This window comes from Morone saxatilis, unplaced genomic scaffold (genome assembly GCF_004916995.1).
Source record: "Morone saxatilis isolate NCDOM2014 unplaced genomic scaffold, NCSU_SB_2.0 Contig18, whole genome shotgun sequence".
Lineage (NCBI taxonomy): Eukaryota > Metazoa > Chordata > Actinopteri > Moronidae > Morone > Morone saxatilis.
Genome location: NW_023339740.1, coordinates 21,557,077 through 21,580,810, shown reverse-complemented (window position 1 = coordinate 21,580,810; position 23,734 = coordinate 21,557,077). Strand labels below are relative to the sequence as shown.

Genomic DNA, 23,734 nt, shown 5'->3' with positions numbered 1-23,734 from the left:
GAGAGAGAGGGGAGGGGGGGTGAAATTGGAGAACACGGGTGAGTTATTTAGGCTGAAGTTGGATTAATTGTGTTAAAGTGGGAGCTGAATTAAAGTGGGAGCTTTCTTAGCACGTTAAATTGTGATAATGTAGTGTGATCATCCTGCTAAATGTACAATCTGTTGGAAAAACAACATTCATTGCATTCATGCAAATGTATTCTTGAGACACTTGCGGGTGGATGAAAACAGTCTAACAGTCAGTTAATTGATGAGTTGGTTAACATTTTTCAGCCGTTTTGATAATAGAGTAATTGTTTATTGAGGGGAAAATGCCAAATATTCTCCAGCTTTTTCTTCTTTCTCTGTTTTATATCATAATACATTGAATATATCTTTGGGTTTTGGAGTCTAGTAGTTGGACGAAAGGAGAAACTATTTTTTAGACTAAAGAGAACAATAATGAATTGCAGCCCTGAAAACTGGAAAAAACTATTTTTTAACCAGTCATTTAATAGTTTGAACTGAAAAATGTCAGTGTCTTCAAATTGTTTGGTTTGTCCAATGGCTAATCATTGTTGTCTATAAACGAATCAGTAAATCTTCTAACCACCAGTTTGAGGTCAATCAATCAGTCTGTCAGCAGAACATCTATATAATTGATAAATAGTTTCGGTCATTTTTGGGGGCAAAAGTCTACAAGTTCCAACTTTCTGTCTTGAGTAACTTTCGGATGGACGGTCGGGCCAAACAAGCTGTTTTAACTTCCTTGTGAAATAGCGATGGTAATCTCAAACTATTTTCTGACACTACAGACCAAATAATTAATAGATTAATACAGAAAATAATCTGCAGATTCATCAGTCATAAAAACAATCATAAGTTGCAGCCCTAGAGTAGATGCATAGATTTGTCCCTGGAGGAACAGAAGTGTCCACACTCTGGTGGATTCCTCTCTCTCAGCCACCCAGTCAGCCCCGTTTGTCTGCTTGTGACCTGAGTTATTGAACAGAAGTGAGTCACGAGCTGTCGGTTCTCTCTGAGCCATGTGTAGGTGTATCCTCTGCCTCTGTCTTTGAGTTTGCTCATCCCACTCCAGCTACCACCAGCTGACTCAACTCTTGTCCTAGTTCCTCTCAGTAGGCTTGAAGAGCAAGAGTGCCTGTGAGTGTCTTCCTTTGTGTATTTATAAATTAATAGCCGCTTGGCAGAAGCCATGAAGGTGACCAGGCTGCGGGTCATTAATTTGAAATGTGGCCGGACAATATGGTGATTAGACGAGCTCTAGTTTGTGAGGCTCTTCTGATAGACCCAGTCATAGAGTCAATACCATAACCACCTGAATTTAAATTGGTTAACATTTTAGGAAATACGCTTGTTGGTTTTCCTTCAGAGAGGCGAGAAGATTGATACCACTCTCATATCTGTATGGTAATTATGAATTTTAGTTTGACTTAAGAGGAAACAGCTAGCCTGGCTTTGTCTACAGGCAGCAAAATCCACCAATCAGCACCTGTGAAGCTCACTAATTGACGTTTTATTTCCTTTTTTTTTTCAATCTGTTCAGACCTGGAGTGTAAAAACAAGTTGCAGTTTTATGGCAGGTTATCGTGGATGTATTAAAAGAGAGCTGGTTGAGTGTCGCTATTCAGCCTTGCTGCCACTTCGTACCGATGGCCACTCGCGGTACTGCAACATAAAATGCATTTTCCACTTAGACCACCAAAGAGAGACGTCTCTAAAACTGACAACAGTTCTCATAATACGTCCATGGGAGTTATTTGGTTGAGTTAATTGAAATATTATTGAAATCGCGATATGCAAATTGCAAGAGCTGCAGTGATTTGGTTAAATGTGTGACAAAACAGCATTATAATAAGGTACTGTAGTGCTGCAGTGATGCCCTGCTCTACAAATCTTGTGCCCTAAATTTAAGAAAACATGTTATTTTTTACTACAAACCCCCCAAAAATGTCACATAATCGTGATTTTAATAGTTTTTTTTTATTGAAAATCATTCCAACACTAATTATGAATCATATTGCAATTGCAATATCTGTCAAAATAATCACAAAATGATGTTTTTACCAAAGAGCATTGACTTCCTGGAGTCTTGTTATTATTGTGAGGATGCCAGGAAGTCAGCTGAGACTTCTTTATGCTAAGCTAAATTAACCGGCTACTGAATCTAGCCTCACATTTACCGGACATACATGAGAGTGGTGTCGATTTTCTCGTCTCACTCTCAGCAAGAAAACAAAGGGTGAATTTACAAAAATATCAAACTATTTCTTTCACATACAAATATTATTTAATATGCAAAATATAAAAAGTTCCCTTATTTTTATATAGGTTATTGTCCTCAAGAGGGGGAATGTCGTACCTGGTTTTATTTCATGGGCGTCTGACTATTGGGACATTTGATCATTTCCATGGGTGTACCAGTAAAGCCATGACTCAGTGAGACTAAGAAGCTGGTGTGTTTGTAACATACGCCCAAAGAATGTGAGAGGTTGACCTGATCTGCTATGTATATTTCTGCTGTTGTGTAAGAGAGCTCAGCACTCACATTTCAATTGTATGCACTTGAGTCCACAGTTTGTACCCAGGAATCTCTACATTGTATCCATAAAGGCTCAATCTGAACCGACGTGAAGCTTTCTCGTACAATTAGTTTTTGAGTAGTCACCCAATGTCTGATCCTCTATGTGAGGTCTGTTGCTTCCTGTCAGATTTAGTCAGATAAGATGTTTTCACGTCAGGTTAGGGTGGTGTAGACAGCCAGTGTCGCAGGCTGTCTGCTCTGTCTCAGCCAACAGCCTCTGCAAGTTTATGAACTTTGTCCCATTTCTCAGACAGACAGACCTGCAGAAGTGAGGCAAATTCTTGCGTGCTTTCAGGTTTAAAGGTTTCTTTGTTTTTTTAAAAAACAGCCTGATAGCTTGTGTCTCTTGAGAAAAAACACTGATTCATTATTAGAGAGGAGCTGCTGTTGAGGTGCCAAACAGGCTGGAGGGCATTCATGAAACAACATGTCTCTGAAGTACATTAAAGTTCATTTTTTACTCCGCAGTAAAATACGTTGTGCAGAGCTTTAGGCTCAATTTGTAATCTCTGGGTGAATGTTTATCTGTCAAACAGTTCAAATCCAGTCTTGGGTTTTATTGCTCTGTTAGTTATGAAGCTTTTATCTACAACCTGAGCTCCTTGACAACTCCTGTGATGGCAACACCAAAAACTCAGGAAATAACTTTTCAATGTTGATATCAGCTGATCTGTAACTCTGGGCTCTCTGACTCTACTGTAGTGTATCAGAGAACGAGGTGCAGCCCTGGGAAGCCAGTTAGACGAGCAAAACAATCACACTCAGACTCATTTCCTGTAATACGTCTGCTTGTTTGCAGGACCTTGGAACAAAAAAAGTCATCATTATCTCCGAAACAACAGGCCTTTTATTGGGTGGATGTTTGTCTATGTTCAGCATTGTTGTTAAAAGTTATATGAGGATTGAAAGGCAGCTCTCCCTCATTGGTCAGGGTCACGCTCTGCTCTCTGCTAACTCTGTGCTCAGCATGTTGCATAACTCCTGTTGGCCCCTAAGCCTCAGGAAACCTCCTTAGAGAAAGAGAGAGGTGGTGTGTTAATTAACCCGGGGCATTGCTCAGATAGTTGTAGGAAGTAAAGGTGCTTTGCTTTCTTTATGTATTTAAATGGCTCCGCGTGTTGTGTTTGGACCAAGTTTTATGGATGCCTTCCAGTGTTATTTTACACCTCACACGTACCGCAACAGCTTCCATATTTTATTTATTTTCTGTTATTTACTATTATTTTCATTATGAATTAATGTGTGGATTAGTTTTCATTCAATCATTTAGCCAATAAAACACACCCAAATGATGAAAAATGGCTGTTTCCAAGAAGTCAAAACCCCAAATTACTTCCTTTTTTATGATATAAGTGGAAAACTAATTCTTCTAATTGGGAAGCTGGAACCAGCAAAGTTTGGCAAGTTTGCTTGATCAATGACTTAAATGGTTCATAAATTATAAGATTTGTTGGTTTTTGATTTTCGGGTCATTAATGGACATTAGGTGACTTCACATAGATGATGAATAAATGTCCTTGTTTCCTTGATTTTTAGTACTTGGTAATCTCTGAGTAGCTAAGCAAGCAAAATATGTAACACATACTATATGTAGATAATCTACTGCCACTGACTCTCTCTAACAAAGATAATTAAAGATATTGCTCCGGGGCCAAAGTAGTCCAGCCACCCCTCCGTAAAACTACAATGTAGGCTATTGTTTTTAACTTTTTTTTTACTCTTGAGTTTTTGTGTGGATTAAAGAGGCGAAATAGAAGGTGTTAGCTGGTGAGCTTTAGAGATGCTGGTAGGCGGATTTTGTAACATTTTTATAGAGTCAGGCTACTACTTCACAGGCTACTTTACAGGCTTTATGCTAAGAATAAAGAAATTACATTTCTGCTGCACAAAATTATGGTTAGTTTTTCTGATTTACCTCTTCAGGTCTTCATTGTATTCCAGTGAAACAATATCAGAAAGGAAAATCCCCTCCTTGATTGAACTGCTTACAGTTTATTTATTTGCAGTCTGTGATGAGGGGTCACATTAGCTGGTGTTCAGACTGAAATCAACCTGCATTAAAATAACCCAAGGGCTGTATTGCTTCAGGTGTCTGACACTTTTCAGATGCCAAAATACTGTGCTGTGGTGTATAATAGTATGAAACAATATTTTACAACTCAAAGTTATCAAAGCAGGAATTATTACTTTTTTGTTGTGAGGTTAACAGTAGAAATACAACGTTCACAAAGCTAAACTTCTCTGCTCTATGACCCTCTATGTCCTCTGCATTGGCCGCCCTGCTACATTACCGGACTGCCCTTATTCAAGTAGATGTCACAACAAGCCAACAATATTGGAACTGCTGCTAGAAGACTGGGAGGAATAATGCTAATAGATTACTAATAGAAACAGCTCATATCACTGTATCAGGTTGCATATTAGTTCTCCAGCTTGTGTTTTAAGTGCATTAATAAGAGATACAATGTAGGGTTTTATTAGGTACAACCTCAGCTAAAAGACCAGATAACTAAAGTTCAGTATTATTTTTTTATCTTTGCTGTACAGTATGTCTCTTTGATGTCTGGCAAGCAGTGTTCCTGCTGTCTCACCGTTATAGTTATTCCTCAGTCAACCTCAGAATGATTGAAGGCTTTATGAATGTGTTCTAACATACCTCTTTGCACCACTGGATAAATCTCAGTTGAGTTGTGCAGACTCACAGTGACAGGTAAATGAAAATGTCTGCACTCTGAACTGAGGGATCGTTGTGTAGAGCTGACAGAATGATGCTGAACTGTTTTTTTTTTTGCTTTTGTCACGGCTTTCATGCGGACGGTTAATCTCTCACTGACACCTTTGCTTTCATTCAATAGCGTTGAGGTCTAAGGTCAGCCAGCTGATACCGGTCCCAGATAAGTGGCGCACATACACATGTGATTGAATCTGGGTGAGATCAGGCTTTGATATGAATGTGGATAGAATGAATGGTGGTGGTTTTGTTGGCTGAAACATGATCAACAGGCTTGATCTGGATGACAACAGTAGTGAAATCTGTTACTACTGGCAACCATGTAAACGTCCTCCTCAGCTGTTGCTGTCATTAGTATCCATTAGTGCAGAAATTGAGGGTATCAGTCACAGGTAGACGGAGTATTGAGACTATATGGGACATTTTCACGCATAATTTCCTCAGATGTTCCTTCATTGGCTCCCAATATCACTGCCACCATTGACAAGCTATCATTGTGCAAAGTGAGCGACTGTGTACATGTGCATGTATGTGTGAGTAAGCAGGCGTGCGTGGTTGCATGTGTTGCGTTGCCTCTGGCAGCCCTCTCCTTGTCCTGGCTCTGCTGAGGCCTGTCCAAACAGAACTGCAGCCAAAAGCTCCTCCCAGGCTTCATAGAACAGGAAGTGGATTGTTTTGTTTCACAGCATGAGCCTCTGAGGCCCCGGTGCCGCTGTCTCCCACTTGTTTGGCTTTGAACCCATCATCTAGTTAAGGATACTGTGCAGTTTCTCTGGAATCAATATTCATTCCAGTATCAATCCCACTTACAGAAGGAAAGTGGAGGCAATCTCTGTTCTCATTAAATATTCTGTTTTTTGTTTTGTGTCATTTGCCACTGCAGCTGAAGGGAATGATCATTTTTGGTTGTCATTGTAGAGTGTATTCAGGGGGTTTGATTACTTGTCTTTCATTACATATTGAACATGTAGAAATAACGGGAGTGAGCACACAGTATTTGCTACAGTAGCCTGAACTGAAATTTAAGTCTTTAGCACATCTCAGCAAAAATTTGTGCAGCTGTAACTGAACACACTGCACCAGGAGGAGTGGGGCTTTGGGCAAAAGGACAGAAATATGAACAACCCATGACCAATATTTCCATAAAAAGGAACAAGTAACTCAAAATGTCAATAAAACTGTCAAACAAGCAAACACACCCCAACATTTCCAGTATGGCTGCTCGTTATGCCAAGCCTAAATGTCCATGGAAACATGGCTGGGTAAGAATTTCTTCTCTTGTATCCCTTTTTTTATTTTTTATTCTTTCCTGGGTTTCTTTGCTCATTGTGCCACTAAACCCATTTATTCATATAACATTTATATTTTAATTTTGCTTTGATAAATGTGTGCACATCTACAGAATGTGCATAAATGTGCAATCAAACAAGCTTCTTTTGGAGCTTTATTTTGACACTACCAAGACTTTTCTTATAGCATCTTTTAATTTTTTTTTTTAGTTTTAGTTTCTTACATCCATTGAGCTGAGTTTAAAATTCTAAACAAAATCCCTTGGATTTACATGTCTGCCACAGTGTAATAATTAACTTTTTTATAGTAATAAGTATATAACATAGTAAAAGTTTTTTTTTTTATAAAAAAAGACCAAAGAAACCAGTATTTGATGGTTTCTTTAGACATGTGTGACAGCTGTTTCCAGTCTTTGTGCTAAGCTAAGCTAACTGGCTGCTGGCGGTAGCTTCATATTTGCTGTATAGACATGCAGAGTGGCATCAATCATGTCATTTAAATCTGCAAGAAGGGCAAATATGCTAACTATCCCAAATGACATACTGATCAAGCCTCTCAGGTTGATGATTCGTTAAGACTTTGCAAATGTTGACTAGTATTGGCTTTAAAATGTAAGAAGATTCAGATTTTGCACAAATCCCCTGATCTGTTACGGTACCAAACCAACAAGAGTTTAACTAATAACGTGGTGTTGCTATGCATCTGATCCGAGATTAAAAGTGGGCGTTGGTGCAGACTCAACTCAGAAGTTTTGCCAACATCACTGAAAGATTAATTTCCCCTGATAAGTGGGTGCCCTCGTGAAGAGGATTGCTGTCAAGACTGTCTGGGAGAAAGTGGATGAGGTGAGGAGCCAAAATGACTATATGCACAGCTGCTCCCAGGCAGCAGGGCTCCAGCTCATCCATCAGCTGCACTGCTAACTCATGCCCACACAGTCTGCCCCAACTAAACCAGTCCTCACATCTGGGCTTCGCACAGAAATGTGTCTTGGTTCAGTTGGTTAAGTGGATTGGATTTTGTGCACAGGAAACCAGCAAAGCTTAATTCCCTGCAGGCATCCATCTTTGTCTGACATGGTTTTGTTTGGCACTTGCATGGTATTTTTTTTTCTTTTTCTGCACATGCTCCCAACTCTCTGAACCCCATGAAAGCAATTAGAGCTTAACACGGGAACAGCATATGGGCTGGCAGGTTTAGCTCTTGGTCCTTTAATGCAAAGTAGTTTTGAGATAATTAGGATTTTGTCTACTATGAGTGTATTCCTGAAGAGAACTGAAGACGCATCAGAGGAGATCAAAAGCAGGGTAGTGTTTTGTCTGCTTTAGGACACCACCAAGTACTTCACCAGCTGCTCTGATTTCCTGGACGCTTTTCTTTTCCACATACGTTGCAGAGGGAAACAAACAGGGCGGAGCAGAAGCCTGATAGCACATTCCTTCATGTCCCAGCTTGTCTCAACACCCCCCTCCTCTCTTTCTCTTCCCCATCACTCCACTATCTTACTCCTTCTCCTCTGTTCTTCATGCTTTGTAGTCTAGATTTGGCATTGTGGATTCAAGGTCTGCCACTGCATTCTGTGACGACGTGCAGATCCGAGAGTTCTCCCTTAGGTGTATTGTGGCGCAGTACTGTCAGTCAGAGATGTCAGAGTGGTCGCGTTAGAGCTGCACAGCATGAGCAGAAAAAGTTTTAGTACAACATTGTGTTCTTGATTTGTCTTGTGTTCCTGTGATCTCTACAAATAATTTAAATATCTGTAGTTTGGAATACACAAATGGATGACAAAGTGTGACTTTGTTGTTTGGCTCCTTCCTACAGCATGACAAGTGAAATCTCCCATAACAGCAACAAAGTTTCTTTTGCCTTTTGTGGTGCTGCTTATAATTTTGACACTCAACAGTCTTTTCTGTCTGTTTATGACAAACCCTCCTCTTGTTTCCCAACAGACATGGCAGCCATTCGAAAGAAGCTGGTGATTGTCGGAGATGGCGCTTGTGGGAAAACATGTCTTCTCATTGTTTTCAGTAAAGACCAGTTTCCTGAAGTCTACGTCCCGACAGTGTTTGAGAACTACATCGCGGATATCGAGGTTGACGGAAAGCAGGTTTGTACATTGAACATCCAAGTAACACTTTCTTCAAGTAACTATATGAAGGGCCTAATTGAAAGCCCCTCCCCCTCTTAGTTATTGTCGGCATGCCACATAATATAGTTTAAAATGATAACGGTGGCAAATTTACAATTCATAATTCTTAATAACATTTGAAACAGTGAGTCCTCGATTGCAGACAAGTGGAAAAAAGCAACATTGATGATTTTGCTCTGATTTTCTCCACGATTTGTATGAACTGTTGTGAGGCAGATCTAACAAGCTAGATAAATAATTAAACTTTAGCTTCTCCAGCTGACTTTCTAATGTTTTAAACTGACTCGTTTTTAAAAGAGAATCTTTCACAAAAGGTCATAAATATACTTCAGCTGAAAAAAGCCTAAAGTTGCATGTCCCAGGCACAGAAGTTCGCCTCCTCGCCATTTGATGAAATACAGAAACAGCATTGTTGCAGTGTAACACAAGCTGGTCCCAGTATTATAAGTATGATAAAGACAAATGCAAGCTCTGTTATTTTATTCTACTGTTGTTTGGCTGCTCAGTTTACATACTTTAGATTAGATTTTTTTTCCACTTTAAATGAGCGAAGGCTTTTCAGGATGAGGGATATCAATGTGTTTGCAGTAACTTTGGCTAGGGCTGCTGGAGTGTAAACTTTTCCCAAATCCAGTAAACAGCAGGACAGAGCTGCTATCGTTAGCCTAAACTCCTAAAGCATCCATGGCCAGCTTTCAAACAGAGCATAAATATAGATAATATGCTGTAAATAGTACTCCTAACCCCACAAAATAATGTTGCAAGAGCGAACAAACACAGTTTAATCCATTCCTTAAACGTTTGCTGTTGTCACTCTCACTACAGCTCCATGCACACCTGTTTAACCTGGATAAATCCAAAGCTTGACAGACCTGCTGTGCCTAGTTACAGTTGCTAAGCTGTGTTTAGGGAACGGTCAGTTATGGTTAGCAGCAAGCAATGGATGCTACTGCACTACTGTTTCGTTCCATTGTGGGAATTTGTGACGCCACTAAATGTCACATATTTCAGTTCGTACACTTCAGTTAAATGGTGGAGGGCAATTAAAATGCACTGTATAGCAAACGGAGGTATTTCAGACGGGGTTCTGAAACCAACTATATTAAAGTCCTACTTCCAAGTGTGTGTGATGTCTTGAATTTGAGTCACAAGGACTTGGTCAGCGAGGGAGTCTGAGCCTCAGATGGCTTATGTCCAAGGGTTTTGTTCTCTTGAGCTGACCATCGCTGCAGGATCACCTCTTGGCAAAACAGGAAATGACTCTGCTTCCCAGCTTCCTGTTCAGACAGGGAACAGGGATGTCTCCTGGCAACCCCCCCCCCTCTCCCATCAGGACCCTCCTCCTCCTCCTCCTCCTCCTCCTGCCCGATAAACGTCTCTCATTTCCTGTCCTGGTCACACTCAGATGCTGGGAAGCAAGGAGGGGTTAACTGTTGTTTGCTGGACAGGAAATATAAAGTTAAGGATCCATGATGGACATCGGTCTGAAGGGAGATAATTTTGGTGAAGAGTTTCAGCCCCTTTAGTTATCGCCCCCCTGCAACTTTCCAGAGGATGGCCGCCCCATGAGAATTTATCCCATTATACAACCAGTTGGATTGTGTTCTCAGCCTCTAAATTCTTCCCCCCCTTGAGGGTAAAGAAAACATTTTCTTCTCTCACCTTCAGTACATTGGGCAAAATCTAAAAATAGCAGTTTTTTCCCTCTTTCTTTTCCTCCCCAAAGTCTGCAGTGCACAACAAGTCCAGTGGGAAAAGAACCGCTCCAGTTGCTCATGCAATCTCAACAGTGTGCAGCCACCACCCACCCTCTGCCTCTGCAAACCTCTATTTTGGGACCGTTGACTGATGCTTGTGCTCTCTGTGGGCATACCAGAATCTCTTGTCATTCAGTAAAGTTCCAGTATTTAAAACTTTGAAAAAGTTTCCTTCCCTGAACACAGTGAGTCAGCTAAAGAGCGGAGTCGAGTGAAGACTGGATGTTAATGCCTGTACAGGGACAGAAGGTATCTGGTTTGATGCCTGCTAATCTCCCACTTTCCCTAATTGAATTAATCAGTGGTGTGATGGGATGAGGCCAGTCCCTGTGTTCATTTCACTGACAACATAACAGACTTATGAAGCTGTTTAAGACAGAGCTGCAGTGGTGATGAGAAAAAACACAGAATTCCCCCCTCAAACAAGGAAAGCAGCTGGGTAAAACATACATATCATGAGTTATGATCAAGATAAATGTCTCAAAATTAAATAATCTTAACATTATTTACTTCCTGGTGTTTAAACCATTGACCTTTGGGAAAATCACTTAGACGCACCACATGCCTCAAGGTTCACACGTCATACTCAATGACTAATTTTCATATTTAGCCCTTAAGAAGGGTTCAAATTACAAATTACCAGCACAAAATGACGTAAGTGAATGAATCATAGAGATGATTTGGAGTAACGGGAAAATCACTCTGTATCCACCACCATGTACAGTATATTTATATATACAGTACAGTGTATTTTGTTTGTCTACTACTTACAATGTTTTCCTTATGATTTCTCCCAGGTGGAGTTGGCGCTGTGGGATACTGCAGGGCAAGAGGACTACGACAGGTTGAGGCCTCTCTCCTATCCTGACACAGATGTCATCCTCATGTGCTTCTCCATCGACAGCCCAGACAGTTTAGGTAATGAACTGCTGACATACAGAAGCCCATTTAAAACGTTTTATTTCTACGACCTATATTTAAACAGGTTAATCTTAAATGAGATCATCGCGGCTCAGACGGTAGCAGCACAGAAAGTTGACAAATATGATGAATTCATGACTTGTACTGTATAAAAGTGATGTGTTTATCTTCATAGAATCAGGGCAGCTCATATCAGCTACACAAGCAGTTTGTTAAATGCCTTAATGGACTTGATGGGAAGTAGGATTAGTGCAGCTAAAAACATCTTTGCCTCAAGCAGTCTGCAGAGCAATCCATCATGAGAAGTGTTCTGCGCCGTGACTCTGCACTGCCTGGCCCTTTTTATAGTCCTCCCCCCTCCCGTCTTGAGTGTTCAGCTCACTTCTTGTCTCTCCCGGGACAGAAAATATCCCTGAGAAGTGGACGCCTGAGGTGAAGCACTTCTGTCCCAATGTTCCTATCATCCTGGTGGGGAACAAGAAGGACCTGAGGAATGATGAGCACACACGCAGAGAGCTGGCCAAGATGAAGCAGGTACAAAAGCCTCCAAAGGTCAATAAACTGCAGATTGGGGTAATCAGACACAAGTAGGCACCTGTTCAATACTCAAGCACCTAAGGACTGAGGATATGTGCAGGGTTGAATAATTTGATGAGGTTCTGTGTGAATTATTTATGTACATATTAATGACAAGTATTGCTTCTCCGGGGGTTCAGATTCAGATTGACAACCTCACTGCAATAAAAAAGCGCAAGGAGCTGCTTTGTTAGCACATTACACCTCCATTCTGCATATATTGGTTCTGTTAAATCATGCTTGACAAACAAATTCAAGCCTGCATATCCTGTTTCTGTGCAATCTCTAGCCAGCTCTGGCCTGGCGGACTCGCAGGTTGTTCAACTTTGACCGTGCAGATGTAGACCATCAGCCAAGAGAAACACTGATGCACAATGTTTAAAAATGTAGAACTCATTATTCTAGTGTATTTCTTCCCCATGTTTAGTACAATACACAGTTTTTGATTACTCTGCTCAATATTTTTTCATCCCTTGGAAACCATGACATCATGTCCTTTTTCAGGGCCGAGTTCGGGGCAGGTTGGTTGAACGGAATAAAATATGATCCAGGAAGGCCGGTTTGAGTAATAAAACCTCGAGTTTGAAGGTTTATCAAAACACTGGGTTTTTATATTACTATGAAAACCAATTACACAACTCTGGAAAGTTATCCACTCCACAATTTCAATGTTAAACAGTAGAAATAAGCTTAGGGTTAGTGAAGTAGCGCACTTGAGGCTCCAATTCCAGTTTTATCTGTTCGCCCTCATTTCAAGATGGTGTCAAATTTAGCTTATTTGGTTTTATTGAATATGTGTAGGGCTGCTACTAATAATTATTTGTTGAGAAGCTCAACATTTGGCATTTTTGCTTGAAAAATAATAGCAGTAGTAGTATTTATTTTCTATGAGAACCAATTACACAACTCTGGAAAGTTATCCACTCCACAATTTCAATGTTAAACAGTAGAAATAAGCTTAACGGATCTACCAGGAAGTTTGGATGGTGCTAAAAAAAGTTGAGCCAGGGCTCAATCCTTGTGAATTAGTTAAGTCAGTATTATGTCAGAAGACCCAGAAGGAAAAACACCATCAAAAACACTTAAATGAGTGAAAAAAGGCGAACAGGGATCTCTCTTCCAGGACCACTGACTTGGAATCGTCACACAAAGTGAATAGACAGCGAGAGATTATATATGTAGAGAAAAGCAGAATGTCAATATGAGATATGAGATGAATATGATCAAAGAAGATGAGTAAGAAGTAAGAAAATGAGGAAAAAGCCAGCAGAAAGATTGCACAGTAATAAAAAAGGAAATCCTCCCTTTTTATCTTTTTTTTTTAACCCGTTTGTCACTGAAAGTTAACTTCAAATGGTGACAGCACTCTGAACAGGCTATCAGCAGCCTTTCAGTCATCCTACAATGACAGCAACATATTGGTTTACTGTGTCACAGAATGCCTCTATGGCCCACTCTCTGTCTCCAGGTCCAGCTGATAATAGCAACATGTTGACAAAGCTCTCCAGCTCTTTCAGACGCCACTGTCAGCTTTTCCTTTCTGTAGAAAATCAGGAACCGTTTCACAAAGAGTAGCACAAAGTCATCAGTTCAAGTGTTTTGGACTTTACATGGTCATGCAGACATTGGTGGGTCGACGTGTGTAGGTATGATGTGGCTGGGAGGGTTAGTGAAGTAGCGCACTTGAGGCTCCAATTCCAGTTTTATCTGTTCACCCTCATTTCAAGATGGCGTCAAATTTAGCTTATTTGGTTTTATTGAACATGTGTAGGGCTGCTACTAATAATTATTTGTTGAGAAGCTCAACATTTGGCATTTTTGCTTGAAAAATAATAGCAGTAGTAGTATTTATTTTTATTTTCATATATATATATATATATATATATGTGTGAAATAATATTTTTACATATGCACCAAATAACACAATAGAAGTTGCTAAAAATTTTAGCTCTCTGTTGAGATGCAGATGCTAATAGGATATTGATTGACTACATTCAACCCCTCCCAAAGGATTAAGATTACCTTTCCTAACAATCTCTGATCTAACCATGCAGGAGCCGGTGAAGCCAGAAGAAGGCAGAGACATGGCCAACAGGATCAGTGCTTTTGGCTACTTGGAGTGCTCCGCCAAGACCAAGGACGGCGTGCGGGAAGTGTTTGAGATGGCCACTAGAGCGGCGCTGCAAGTCCGCAAGCGCAAGAAGAGAGGCGGCTGTACGCTTCTGTGAGCACTCCAGACCCCCATAGAATCCACTGACCAATATAAGAAAAAGAAAAACACATGAAAAGGACTGACCTTTTACCAAATGGCATCTTTGTACTGTATCTTGCATTTCATGATAACAGTCAGGCAGATGAGTAGAATGCAAACAAACTGAATACAGGAAATGAACTTTGTCTATATTACAACCATGGTTAGAAATTGATGTTTAAAGATCCTTGTTGATTTAATTTTTTCTCAAAATCTGTCTTTACACGTAGAATGTTTTCCTACTTGTTTTTCTTTAGAGTTGTAATGTAATGAGGCAGTGATAGGTGCACATATTTGTATGCAATATTGTTCTTCACGAGCTTGGGCGAGCAGCATCCTTCTTAGCTTGTATAAAGTCTTCATGAGTAAGGTCTTGTCCAAACAGTCCAGACTGTCCTGTTAGTCTCAGTTCTGTTTATCATGGTAGCCATGATAGAGAATGAAAGTTGATATCTTTTTGACCATAAGAGCTAGTGCCTTTTTTGTTTTCTGTTGTTTTTTGTTTTTTTTTAACACCACAGTCTACTTGTTTGTCAGCTAGCTAACTTTTCAGCTGAGGGGCTCTCTATTGTACTGTAGCTCATTTTACACAGTGTTGTCATTGTGAAACCTGAGCAAAGCCATAACTAAAGGCTTTCAGTGCAGCTGACAACTCGTCCAGCACAACAAATGGTTGCTTGTGCCATTTTCGGTGGCATGAAACATCACCATTCCCTCCAACATTTGCCATTCTCACTGATGATAAAGAAGGTAGCTGCCTCTGTGATGTGATAAACAGTCAGCAAGGGAGTATTAGATCTGATTATTCACATGCATCCCGCTTAACTATTGTTATTCTGTGCAGTGGACCAGGACAGACAGATGAGAACTGGCCAATCAAGACACAAGCCAATATGACTCAACTATGCACAATGGCTGTTAGGACCAAGATGACGCAGCTGAAACAGAAATGAAGGCCAAGGCCTGGTGAAACCTCCCTTGTTTGTTTATTGTGAGTGACTTGAGTTCAGCTCTTCTTCTGCTACGATGCGAGTGAGCCAGTCACGCCTGCTGTTGGAATCCGTGTGCTGTGCGGGTTAGCCCAGTCGCGGAAATCATGTCTTGTTAGAGCTTTTAGCCTTCGCGTGTGGATGTTTCCAGTCGGACGACATTCTTCACATGTTTGAGAGGAGCTGAGTTGTGTGTGTTGTGTGTGTGTAAGGAGTTTGTTTTTCCCCAGTGCCTTCTCTGTTCTGGTGTGCCTTTGGTTGTTCTCTCCCGGACCAGATAGACCAGCTGCTCTATGACACTGACTGATAAGGACAAGAGTGACCTTTTCTGACATGTTTCACAAAGCTTGGTTCTTTGAATTTCTTAAAAATTATAATGATTACTATGCAAATGTGTCATTAGTTTCCAAAACTTTCTGTTGAGAGTTCCTCATAACATAAATATTGAGATTGTATGGAGTCAGTTTCATCTTTATTATCTTGACCGATAAGCTAGGTTTCGCCAATTTACGTCATGCGGTCTTACGTCGAGAATGAATCATGGGAAATTACAAAACATTAACATTACAGATTCCCTCAACATCACTGAGAAAACATCTGTCTGCTCCCCTAAAGGTTGTCTTTGATGTTTTACAGTTGTGTATTATAACTGCCCAAAAAGTTTTTAGAGAACAACTGTGGAAAGATGGAAATTGGGTTTATTTGTCTTTATCCTGATTTATGTTGCTCTTGATGTTCACTGCCTGGCAAGAAACAGTTTATGTCTCAAGTTAAAGGAGCAGGAGATCTTCAAGGGTCTACACTGGATTTTTGTCATAGCAGCCTTTGGAGACATGTCAGAGACCGTCCACTTGCTCACGTGTCCTCTGAGAATACTCGATTGTGAATTTGACCTGAAAATATAATGGCTTGATATACAATGCTTGAAAGGCCCAGCGACTGTCCTCAGGCACAGACTCTTTATAGCATTCCTTTCTCTGCCTCTGTTGCTTGTTCATGTACTGTACGTGTCCCTCGGTTGCATGTTGCTGTATGTCTAGAGGAGGGTGGATGTTGAACTGTGTATGGCAAAAATGATATCTTTGATGTTGCATGCAAAACTTCTTATAATGCCAGTAAAGGCAACAAACCTACCAGCTGGCGGGATCTTTGTCTGTTATATTGTAATACCATCTGTAATGCAACTTTATACCCTCTACTGGCCAAGCACACACGTTTTAACTGAGTGATCTAGTGGAAAAGCTATAACTTATAAAAACTAGTTGTGTTTTTGAAGCGAGGGGGCATTTATTGCAATCACACACACAAGCACCATTTTAATATTGTTACCTCAAATCTTTATAGGGATGGATACCCTGTTTTAATTTGTGCTTTATTGTGGACAACAAGCACATAAACAAGGCAAGAATAAAGAGATACAGATCCTTCAGATTTTTATCAATGAAAACATGGGCCATGGGTTATGCGTTTCATAGTTGTGGCTTGACGTTCACTGGTCTCAACAAGCTAGAACGCCAAGACATTCTTGGGAATTAGAGGTCGGCAGAGATAGTGGAATAACTTTCACAGCCGGAAGCTTAATGATGGAAGCATTCCCATAGAGCAGCAGAGGGTCTAGTGTTGAACATATCACTAAGAGCATGTACAATACTGCTGTTAATGTGTATGCAGGTAATGTTGCGCTAAATCAAAAGTTGTCTTTATGATTCCAATGCATGCATGAGAAAACCATGGGTCTTTACAGTGCACATGCACACGCAAACACACACACACAAGCACTACATGCACACGTCTTTGGGAACAGCTTCTGCTCAGTGTTGTGTAACTTCTTTTTCTTTCTTTTGAAATAATAAAGGATCCAGATTTATATAAAAGCTCATTGTAATAATGCTTTGTAAACAGAAAGTGTTGTAGTGAATGTTTGATCTGAAGTGAACATGAACATTGTTAATAAACTATTTTTGAGACAAGACCGACTGGCCTTCCTTGGTCAATTCTTGTAGAATGTTGAGGCATCAAATATGGTTTTACGGCATAAGACAACATTAAAGGAAGGAAGCTTGTGACATGATAGTGTGCAGTATAATATGTAATTTATTTCGTCAGTCTTCAGTTATTATCAGATAGGAATAGATTATTTAAAGAGACTAACTTGAGTGCAATCAGCAGTAAGACAAACGGTGATTAATTCCTGAGAAATACAATAGTGTGCTTCTTATTTTGTCACCCAGAAAACAAATTGCTTGTGTGCAGCAATGTTCATAGGTGGCAGCTTTTATTTAAAAGGCCACTGAAAGACAAGGATGAAAAAGTCAAGAACAAAAGATTTGCCAGTTCATTTTGGCATTCTCATCAAAAAAAGAGCCGCAAAATATGCAAACTGCTCTTAAAAGTTCATAAAAAGGATATATTCTTAAATAACAGATGCTGGGCATCCTTATGTACTTCAATCTGATAATCTTTTGAAGATGTCACTGCAAACAGTTCTTTGTTTTCTGTTGGTAGTCAACAGAAATGTTAATGTTCATTTTTCCATTCAGGGTCCACATACTGCTGCAACGCACTCTCCTCTCCTACAGGACCTGTGACAAATACAGAAAGACACAAAAGTTTACTTTCTCACAAGCAAAATATTTCAGGACTGCTTCTTGCAACTGATATTAGCCTGAATAAATGATTGATGTTCACATGCAATTACAACTTTTATATCTGTACTAACTGTCGGAATCCACGTTGATTTTCAGGGTTGCCAGTCTTGACACAATGTCATCTTCTCCTTCTGCATCTTTAAAGTCAAATCCAGTGTAGCCATTCTCCTTCACGCAGTAGCTGATGAACCTGCAAATGAAAAACCACAGACTAAGCAAACATGGACGAAAAGCTTATTATGTGATACAACAGCTGCTAAATGGATGTTGAGTTGAGATTGTTTCGTCAACTACTGTTACCGAGGTCACAAACGCAATGCAAATTTCAATCACGTTTTCAATACAAGACTCTGAACTCATGTCTGCAACTGAAAGAGCACTTCTCTGTCTCCGAACACTACTAAAAGACCTCCTGTGTCCCTTGCTTTGTCTTACTTCTCCCAGGTGGGGTCCTTGTTGAGGATCACAGGGTTTCCCACGACTATCAACAGGGACCTGGCTCTGGTCACTGCCACATTGAATCTCTGCAGAGTGGATACATACATATAAGAAAAGAAACAATATGAAATGTTTGTTTGAAGATTAAAGATCCTGCTGGTATCACTTTATATGGAGAAGAAGGAATACAACAAACCTTTTCATTTGACAGGAATCCAATGTTGAAGTCTTTGTCCATCTTGACGTAGTTGATGCTACTGCGGACAGTAGAGATCATGATGATCTTCCTCTCTTGTCCCTGAAACTCCTCCACAGACCCCACCTGATGAAAATAAATACATTGTCAGCCAAAATACAAAATGATTTCAAACAGTATAGCTGTGAATGAACGCAATCCTTATTTCTTTAAAGCTACTACAGAACGAGCCAATCTTCTCACTGATTGTCTTGTTTGTTTATGTAGCGGAATCAAATTAAAGTAAATTAGGACTGTTTCTTACATAATGAGTTAAAAACTCCTTGTTGTATGTTTAATTACACTTGGGCATGGGAGGAAACAGACGAGCAAAATCTTTTAATTTCACTCTATTGATTCTGTGCAGAAGAGACTTAAAATGTTGTGTTTCTTTCAGAGCGCCTAACAAGATTAACAGATAGAGAGTAAAGTATTTACCTTGAGCTCTGTGAGATCACTCCATCGATTCCGAGCAGAGACAGACTTCAGGGCCTTTCGGATTTTCTCGACCTGTGAGAAAAGTAAGCATTGTCGATAACTATTTCAAATGGTTTATCCTCATATCTAAAAACACAAGTAACCAGAGTGCAAACGTACTTGTTTCCTGTAGGGGGCGATGATGCCAATGTCTTTTGCAGAGAGTTTGGGGATACCCTTCTTTCCTTGTGTTTCCATCAGCTTGGTGAGATAGTCGACCAGAACTTCAATCTCAGACACATTGAAGAAAGAGGGACTGTTGGCCTCTCTCTCGTCTTTTCCCATCACCCCGTGGAAGATCAATGGGAAACCCTGTAGTGACGTGAGAGTGAGCAGTTGCCAGTTATTCCTGTGGTTTACGTGCTATTTTGCTGTTTTTGTTTACACTATTTTCCGGTTTTTGTTTAATGTCTGCTCACTTTTAGCTAGTGTCTCATGCTCGACTGTCATAAAAGAAGCATTACTCTTTAAACAGCCCTCCCCAGGCTTCTCTCTTTTATCCTAATGAGAGTTCAGCTTTTTTCTATAATTCAATTTTTGCCCCACTTTGTTTTCTAATGAGATTTTGTTTCCATAATAAGATCTAATTTGTTTTAATAATTTTCCTCTTTGATTTCTGTGACAGTCTAATGCTGTGTTCAATTCATTTAGATAATGGATAATGGGTGTTGATGCCTTGCAACACTAATTATGATTCTCATGCAAATTAGTATAGCAAAACTGGGGGGACTTTTCAAAAGACAGATTAGCAAAAGAAATTGGTTAAAATAAAAAATATCCTGACTTAAAGTCCTTAGTAATGGGTAAAACTTCAAAAACCCTGGATCCTACACTTCCCACAGTGCAACTCAATAGCATATTTTGTATTCTTTGTGACTAGTGATTTAGTTTCCTTTCAAACTGTAGTTCATCAGAAATTAAAAACCTTTTTGGGAAGGTACTCCCAGTTGCAGTAGGCCTCACGATCCCACTGGTCAGCAAACACCTGCAGTTCATTCTCATAGAACAGCTCATTGGGGATTTTCAGAATGGCAGCATGAGACCTGAGAGAAGAAAAGGGGGAAAAAAAACAAGAAAGCTGAAGAGCTTTAATCAAAACAGCAGCTTTCTAAACTAATAAATACAACTGGGGTAAAAACTGAAAGACACACCTGTAGTTTCGCAACAGTTTGGTGACAAAGCGGGTGTCAAAGTGTCCAGAGTCTGCACTTTTCTGATATAAAGGGTTATCAATCATCAGTCTCTCAAGCAGAGAAAGCCCTGAAGAACATCACAGTCATAGCATTACATTTATATCCTTGAATCATGGGGTTAAGTTAAGACACAAGTCATTGTATGCTACACTTCTATCAATAAACTAAACTCAAAGTGGTAAACACTGCAATACAGTAACTACTTTCACAGTGTGTAATAGAATACATCAGGACACAATAATGTAAACCCTGTCTCACCGAGTCCATGCTGCAGTGCGAGAGGTGATCGAAGGATCGGCCCCAGCTGCTTGGGATCTCCTGCCAGCACCAACTGACCCTCCCCTGCACTGAGCAGACCTGTGAAACCAAATGGAACATCCAACCAATCAGAAACAACACGCATCAGTTTCACCGCTTCACTTACACATTAAGACCACCTTAACTGAAACAGTTAAAGGTCAGTATATACTCTCTAAGCAGTGCCATACACAGAAGTGAAAAGCTTTCTAGACTTGAAATTACCAATGTCTTGCACACTCTCTGAAGCCATTGGCCAGGTTTGCAAAAAGAAAGAAAAGATGTGAACATGGACAGGACTACAACTTCAAAGAAAACGATGTCCTCCACATTCCTCACATTCCTATTTCCGCCACTGCACATGCTCATTGCCGCCTGTGCTGGCAGCGATACAGCTGTGTACTTTTAAAGAAGTGCAAGTGAAATCTGGATCAAGTTCTGTACAGTGACCAAGGAGAAATCTGTTCAGTGCTTTACAGCCCCAGTTGACCCAGCCAGTTCCCCTCCATCATTAGACCTTATTTTTAGCAACTATATTCTGTTCTGTACCACAATAATCAGAATAAAAATATTTTGAAACCTCATGAAAGTGTGAAATCTTGACCTTTAATTTTAGTGCACTGTTACATTATTATTATTAGATTATGATACAAAGACAAATCATCCTTTTATCAAAAGTAGACACCCTGTATCTAAGATATTATCTGAGGAATCCTGCTTGACAGATTGATGGATGCATGATCAATGTACTCTACAGGTATGTGTGCATCTTTAAAATATGCAGGGTTCCCACGTGTCCTGGAAAACCTGGAAAAGCTAGAAATTTAGAGACTAATTTACTAGTCATGAAAAAAAGCTGGAAATTTATTAAAATTACCACATGTACTGGAAATTATCTATATGGTCCTGGAAAGTGTATTTCTGTATTATAGCCCATCAGTTAGATGTAAAACTGGATGCATATTGTGTTTGAAACTCAACTGTTGTTAGAGTAAGCTGCGCGTGTATGAGACTTCAAAGCGGGTTGCCAGAAGCGGAACAGACTTGCAGCAATCTTTTCAGTGTCAAGAAGTGTAGAAGACCGAAATATTGTCATGATTAAATATGTCTGACTGTAAGTGAAGAAGACAGTGTGCAGGAGTCTATTGTTCAGATAATCAGCATTTACCTGCAATAGGAATGACGCACTCTGGCTCCACTGCCTGGCCTCCTTCATCCAAGAAGACGTGGGTAAAATGGCCAACTGGGATTCCTATAGACACCAGTCTGAAGAAAAGAGACACACAGCAGGAATTGTACATGCTGCCACATGCTGTGTAACACTAAAGAATGATGCCAAAGAGTCAAATAGTGCCAAATTTTGTATTTCATTTTATATGTGTAAGCAACCTACCTGCCAGCTGTGATCATAGTTGTAACTACAATTGTGTATTTCATCAGACTCCCTTTATCTGGGAACACAAAAGCCTCTTGAGTCTGGTCCCAGTTACAATGTTTCTGAAAGAGCCAAAAGATACATGTTAGAAAAACAACTGTGACAGATTTCCCATCCATCCTAAAATTTAAACATCTGCATGTGAGTTATTCATCTATCTCAGTCTCTTTGACTTCATGCACTTCTGTTCTTTACTTGGTGACTCAAGTAACCCAACATCTGGATCAACAAACATCATGAATCATTCAGGTCAAACAAATTTTCACCTCTGTGGTGAATTATCTTGTGTGGGTGTACTTGCTTGAGTTACTGTGATATGTAAACGCTTTTCAGTTTCGGTTTCTATTTTGAAACTCACAATGTTTTGAGTCCTACAGACATCCGGTTACACATTTTGTTCATCAAATCATTTGTGGCCATGAGTGTAGTGAGTGTGATATCAAAAGCAGGTTTACCACCAATAAGACCTTAGCTGGTTTACGACAAGTAACTAGATTATCCTGTGGATGTAAAATTTGCCAGCTGAAGCTCACCAGCAGGTCCTTGGGGACAGTGTTTGGGTCTCGGCTGCTGGCGTACAAACGGTAAACCTGATGGCGTTCCATGTGTACCATCAGTCTCTCACAGAGAAGATCACATGCACTGTTTGAGGGTGCACAGGCGAGGATGTGGGCTGACGGGTCCGCTCTGCTGACCTGTCGATGTAAGCAAAATGAAACTCATTAATTAGAATTAAATAATACATTAATAAACAGTGTTGGTTTAGGAAAAAAATGTGTGTCTTGGAATAAACAATAAAATAATTTGCACTGCATTTCTGCAGTTCAGGTCAATAATTGGCCACTTATAGTTTAAGTTAATATTACTTTCTTTTTTACACTTTTTTACGTCCATCACAGAGATGTTTTATCAGTCTACACATTCAGTTTTATGGAAGAAAATATCTCGCCCACTATGTATGATATATCTTACAGAATGCATTCAGTACATTTATGGAAATCAAATTCCTTTTTGTGGCAGTTTCTTGTTTTATTGATGACATGAGTTTAAAAAATGTTTAAAAAGTCTGAAAACTCTTTTTTATCATTTACCTTTAACATTAAATATTTTTTAATACATAAGCAACACCAGAAAAACAGAAACAGTACAAAAAAGCAAATCCTCACATCAGACAATCTTAAGCTAAAACCCCCAAAAATACTTGAACGACTTATTGTTCATCAAAATAGTTAATGAAAAATGTATTTCAACTTACAGTTGCAGTTCATATTAGACCCTACTGCATATACTTAGAGGTGGATTAATGTCTTACATTGAGTTTATCTGTGATAAATACAATACAATAATAATAAGTCCTGTTAACAAATTAATGTATTCTTTGCACAGAAATGCTAGAGAGCTTTTAATCTGAAACAGACATAGGAGATGCTGAGTTAAGGTGTCGTCTGTGACATATTCTACGGATATAGACATTTAAACATGGGCAGTGTGTCGAGGCCATAAGTTAAATGGTTTTCAGGGTCCAATTACAGAGTAATGACAGCAAATCTTGAACATACCTGATTCATAGCCTCAACCAGAGTGATTGTCTTTCCAGTTCCAGGAGGGCCGAAAACAAGATGAGGAGCAGGTTTGGATGATCCGGCTATGATACGCTGGACCGCTGCTTGTTGCTGTGGGTTGTTTTCCAGCTGACGGTTGAACATCCTGGATGTGACAATGGATTTTTAGAGCTTGTCTTTTATTTCCTTAAATTTTTTTTT

General features: G+C 39.8%; 2 protein-coding genes across 3 annotated transcripts in view; one reads left to right on the top strand and one right to left on the bottom strand.

Moving 5' to 3' along the window:
- The window catches only part of LOC118327834 (rho-related GTP-binding protein RhoA-D), a 17,800-nt gene extending 580 nt beyond the window's left edge, over nt 1-17,220 (top strand). Inside the window, exons 2-5 of the mRNA XM_035661314.1 lie at nt 8,555-8,712; nt 11,309-11,429; nt 11,836-11,966; nt 14,063-17,220. Coding sequence (XP_035517207.1) covers nt 8,557-8,712; nt 11,309-11,429; nt 11,836-11,966; nt 14,063-14,236 — 582 coding nt within the window. The 5' untranslated portion in view covers nt 8,555-8,556 and the 3' untranslated portion in view covers nt 14,237-17,220. The remainder of the gene's footprint in view (nt 1-8,554; nt 8,713-11,308; nt 11,430-11,835; nt 11,967-14,062) is intronic.
- Nucleotides 17,221-17,322: 102 nt separating this feature from the next.
- The window catches only part of mov10a (Mov10 RISC complex RNA helicase a), an 11,440-nt gene continuing 5,028 nt past the window's right edge, over nt 17,323-23,734 (bottom strand). Inside the window, exons 10-22 of one of the 2 annotated variants that reach the window (XM_035661312.1) lie at nt 23,531-23,678; nt 22,505-22,666; nt 21,930-22,033; nt 21,705-21,802; nt 20,498-20,596; nt 20,198-20,306; nt 19,972-20,089; nt 19,167-19,358; nt 19,008-19,079; nt 18,531-18,656; nt 18,332-18,420; nt 17,968-18,086; nt 17,323-17,830 (exon numbers count right to left, since the gene is read on the bottom strand). In XM_035661312.1, coding sequence (XP_035517205.1) covers nt 17,766-17,830; nt 17,968-18,086; nt 18,332-18,420; nt 18,531-18,656; nt 19,008-19,079; nt 19,167-19,358; nt 19,972-20,089; nt 20,198-20,306; nt 20,498-20,596; nt 21,705-21,802; nt 21,930-22,033; nt 22,505-22,666; nt 23,531-23,678 — 1,501 coding nt within the window. In that variant the 3' untranslated portion in view covers nt 17,323-17,765. Of the gene's footprint in view, nt 17,831-17,962; nt 18,087-18,331; nt 18,421-18,530; nt 18,657-19,007; nt 19,080-19,166; nt 19,359-19,971; nt 20,090-20,197; nt 20,307-20,497; nt 20,597-21,704; nt 21,803-21,929; nt 22,034-22,504; nt 22,667-23,530; nt 23,679-23,734 lie in introns of those variants that run through there. The other variant, XM_035661313.1, reaches the window with a different exon arrangement.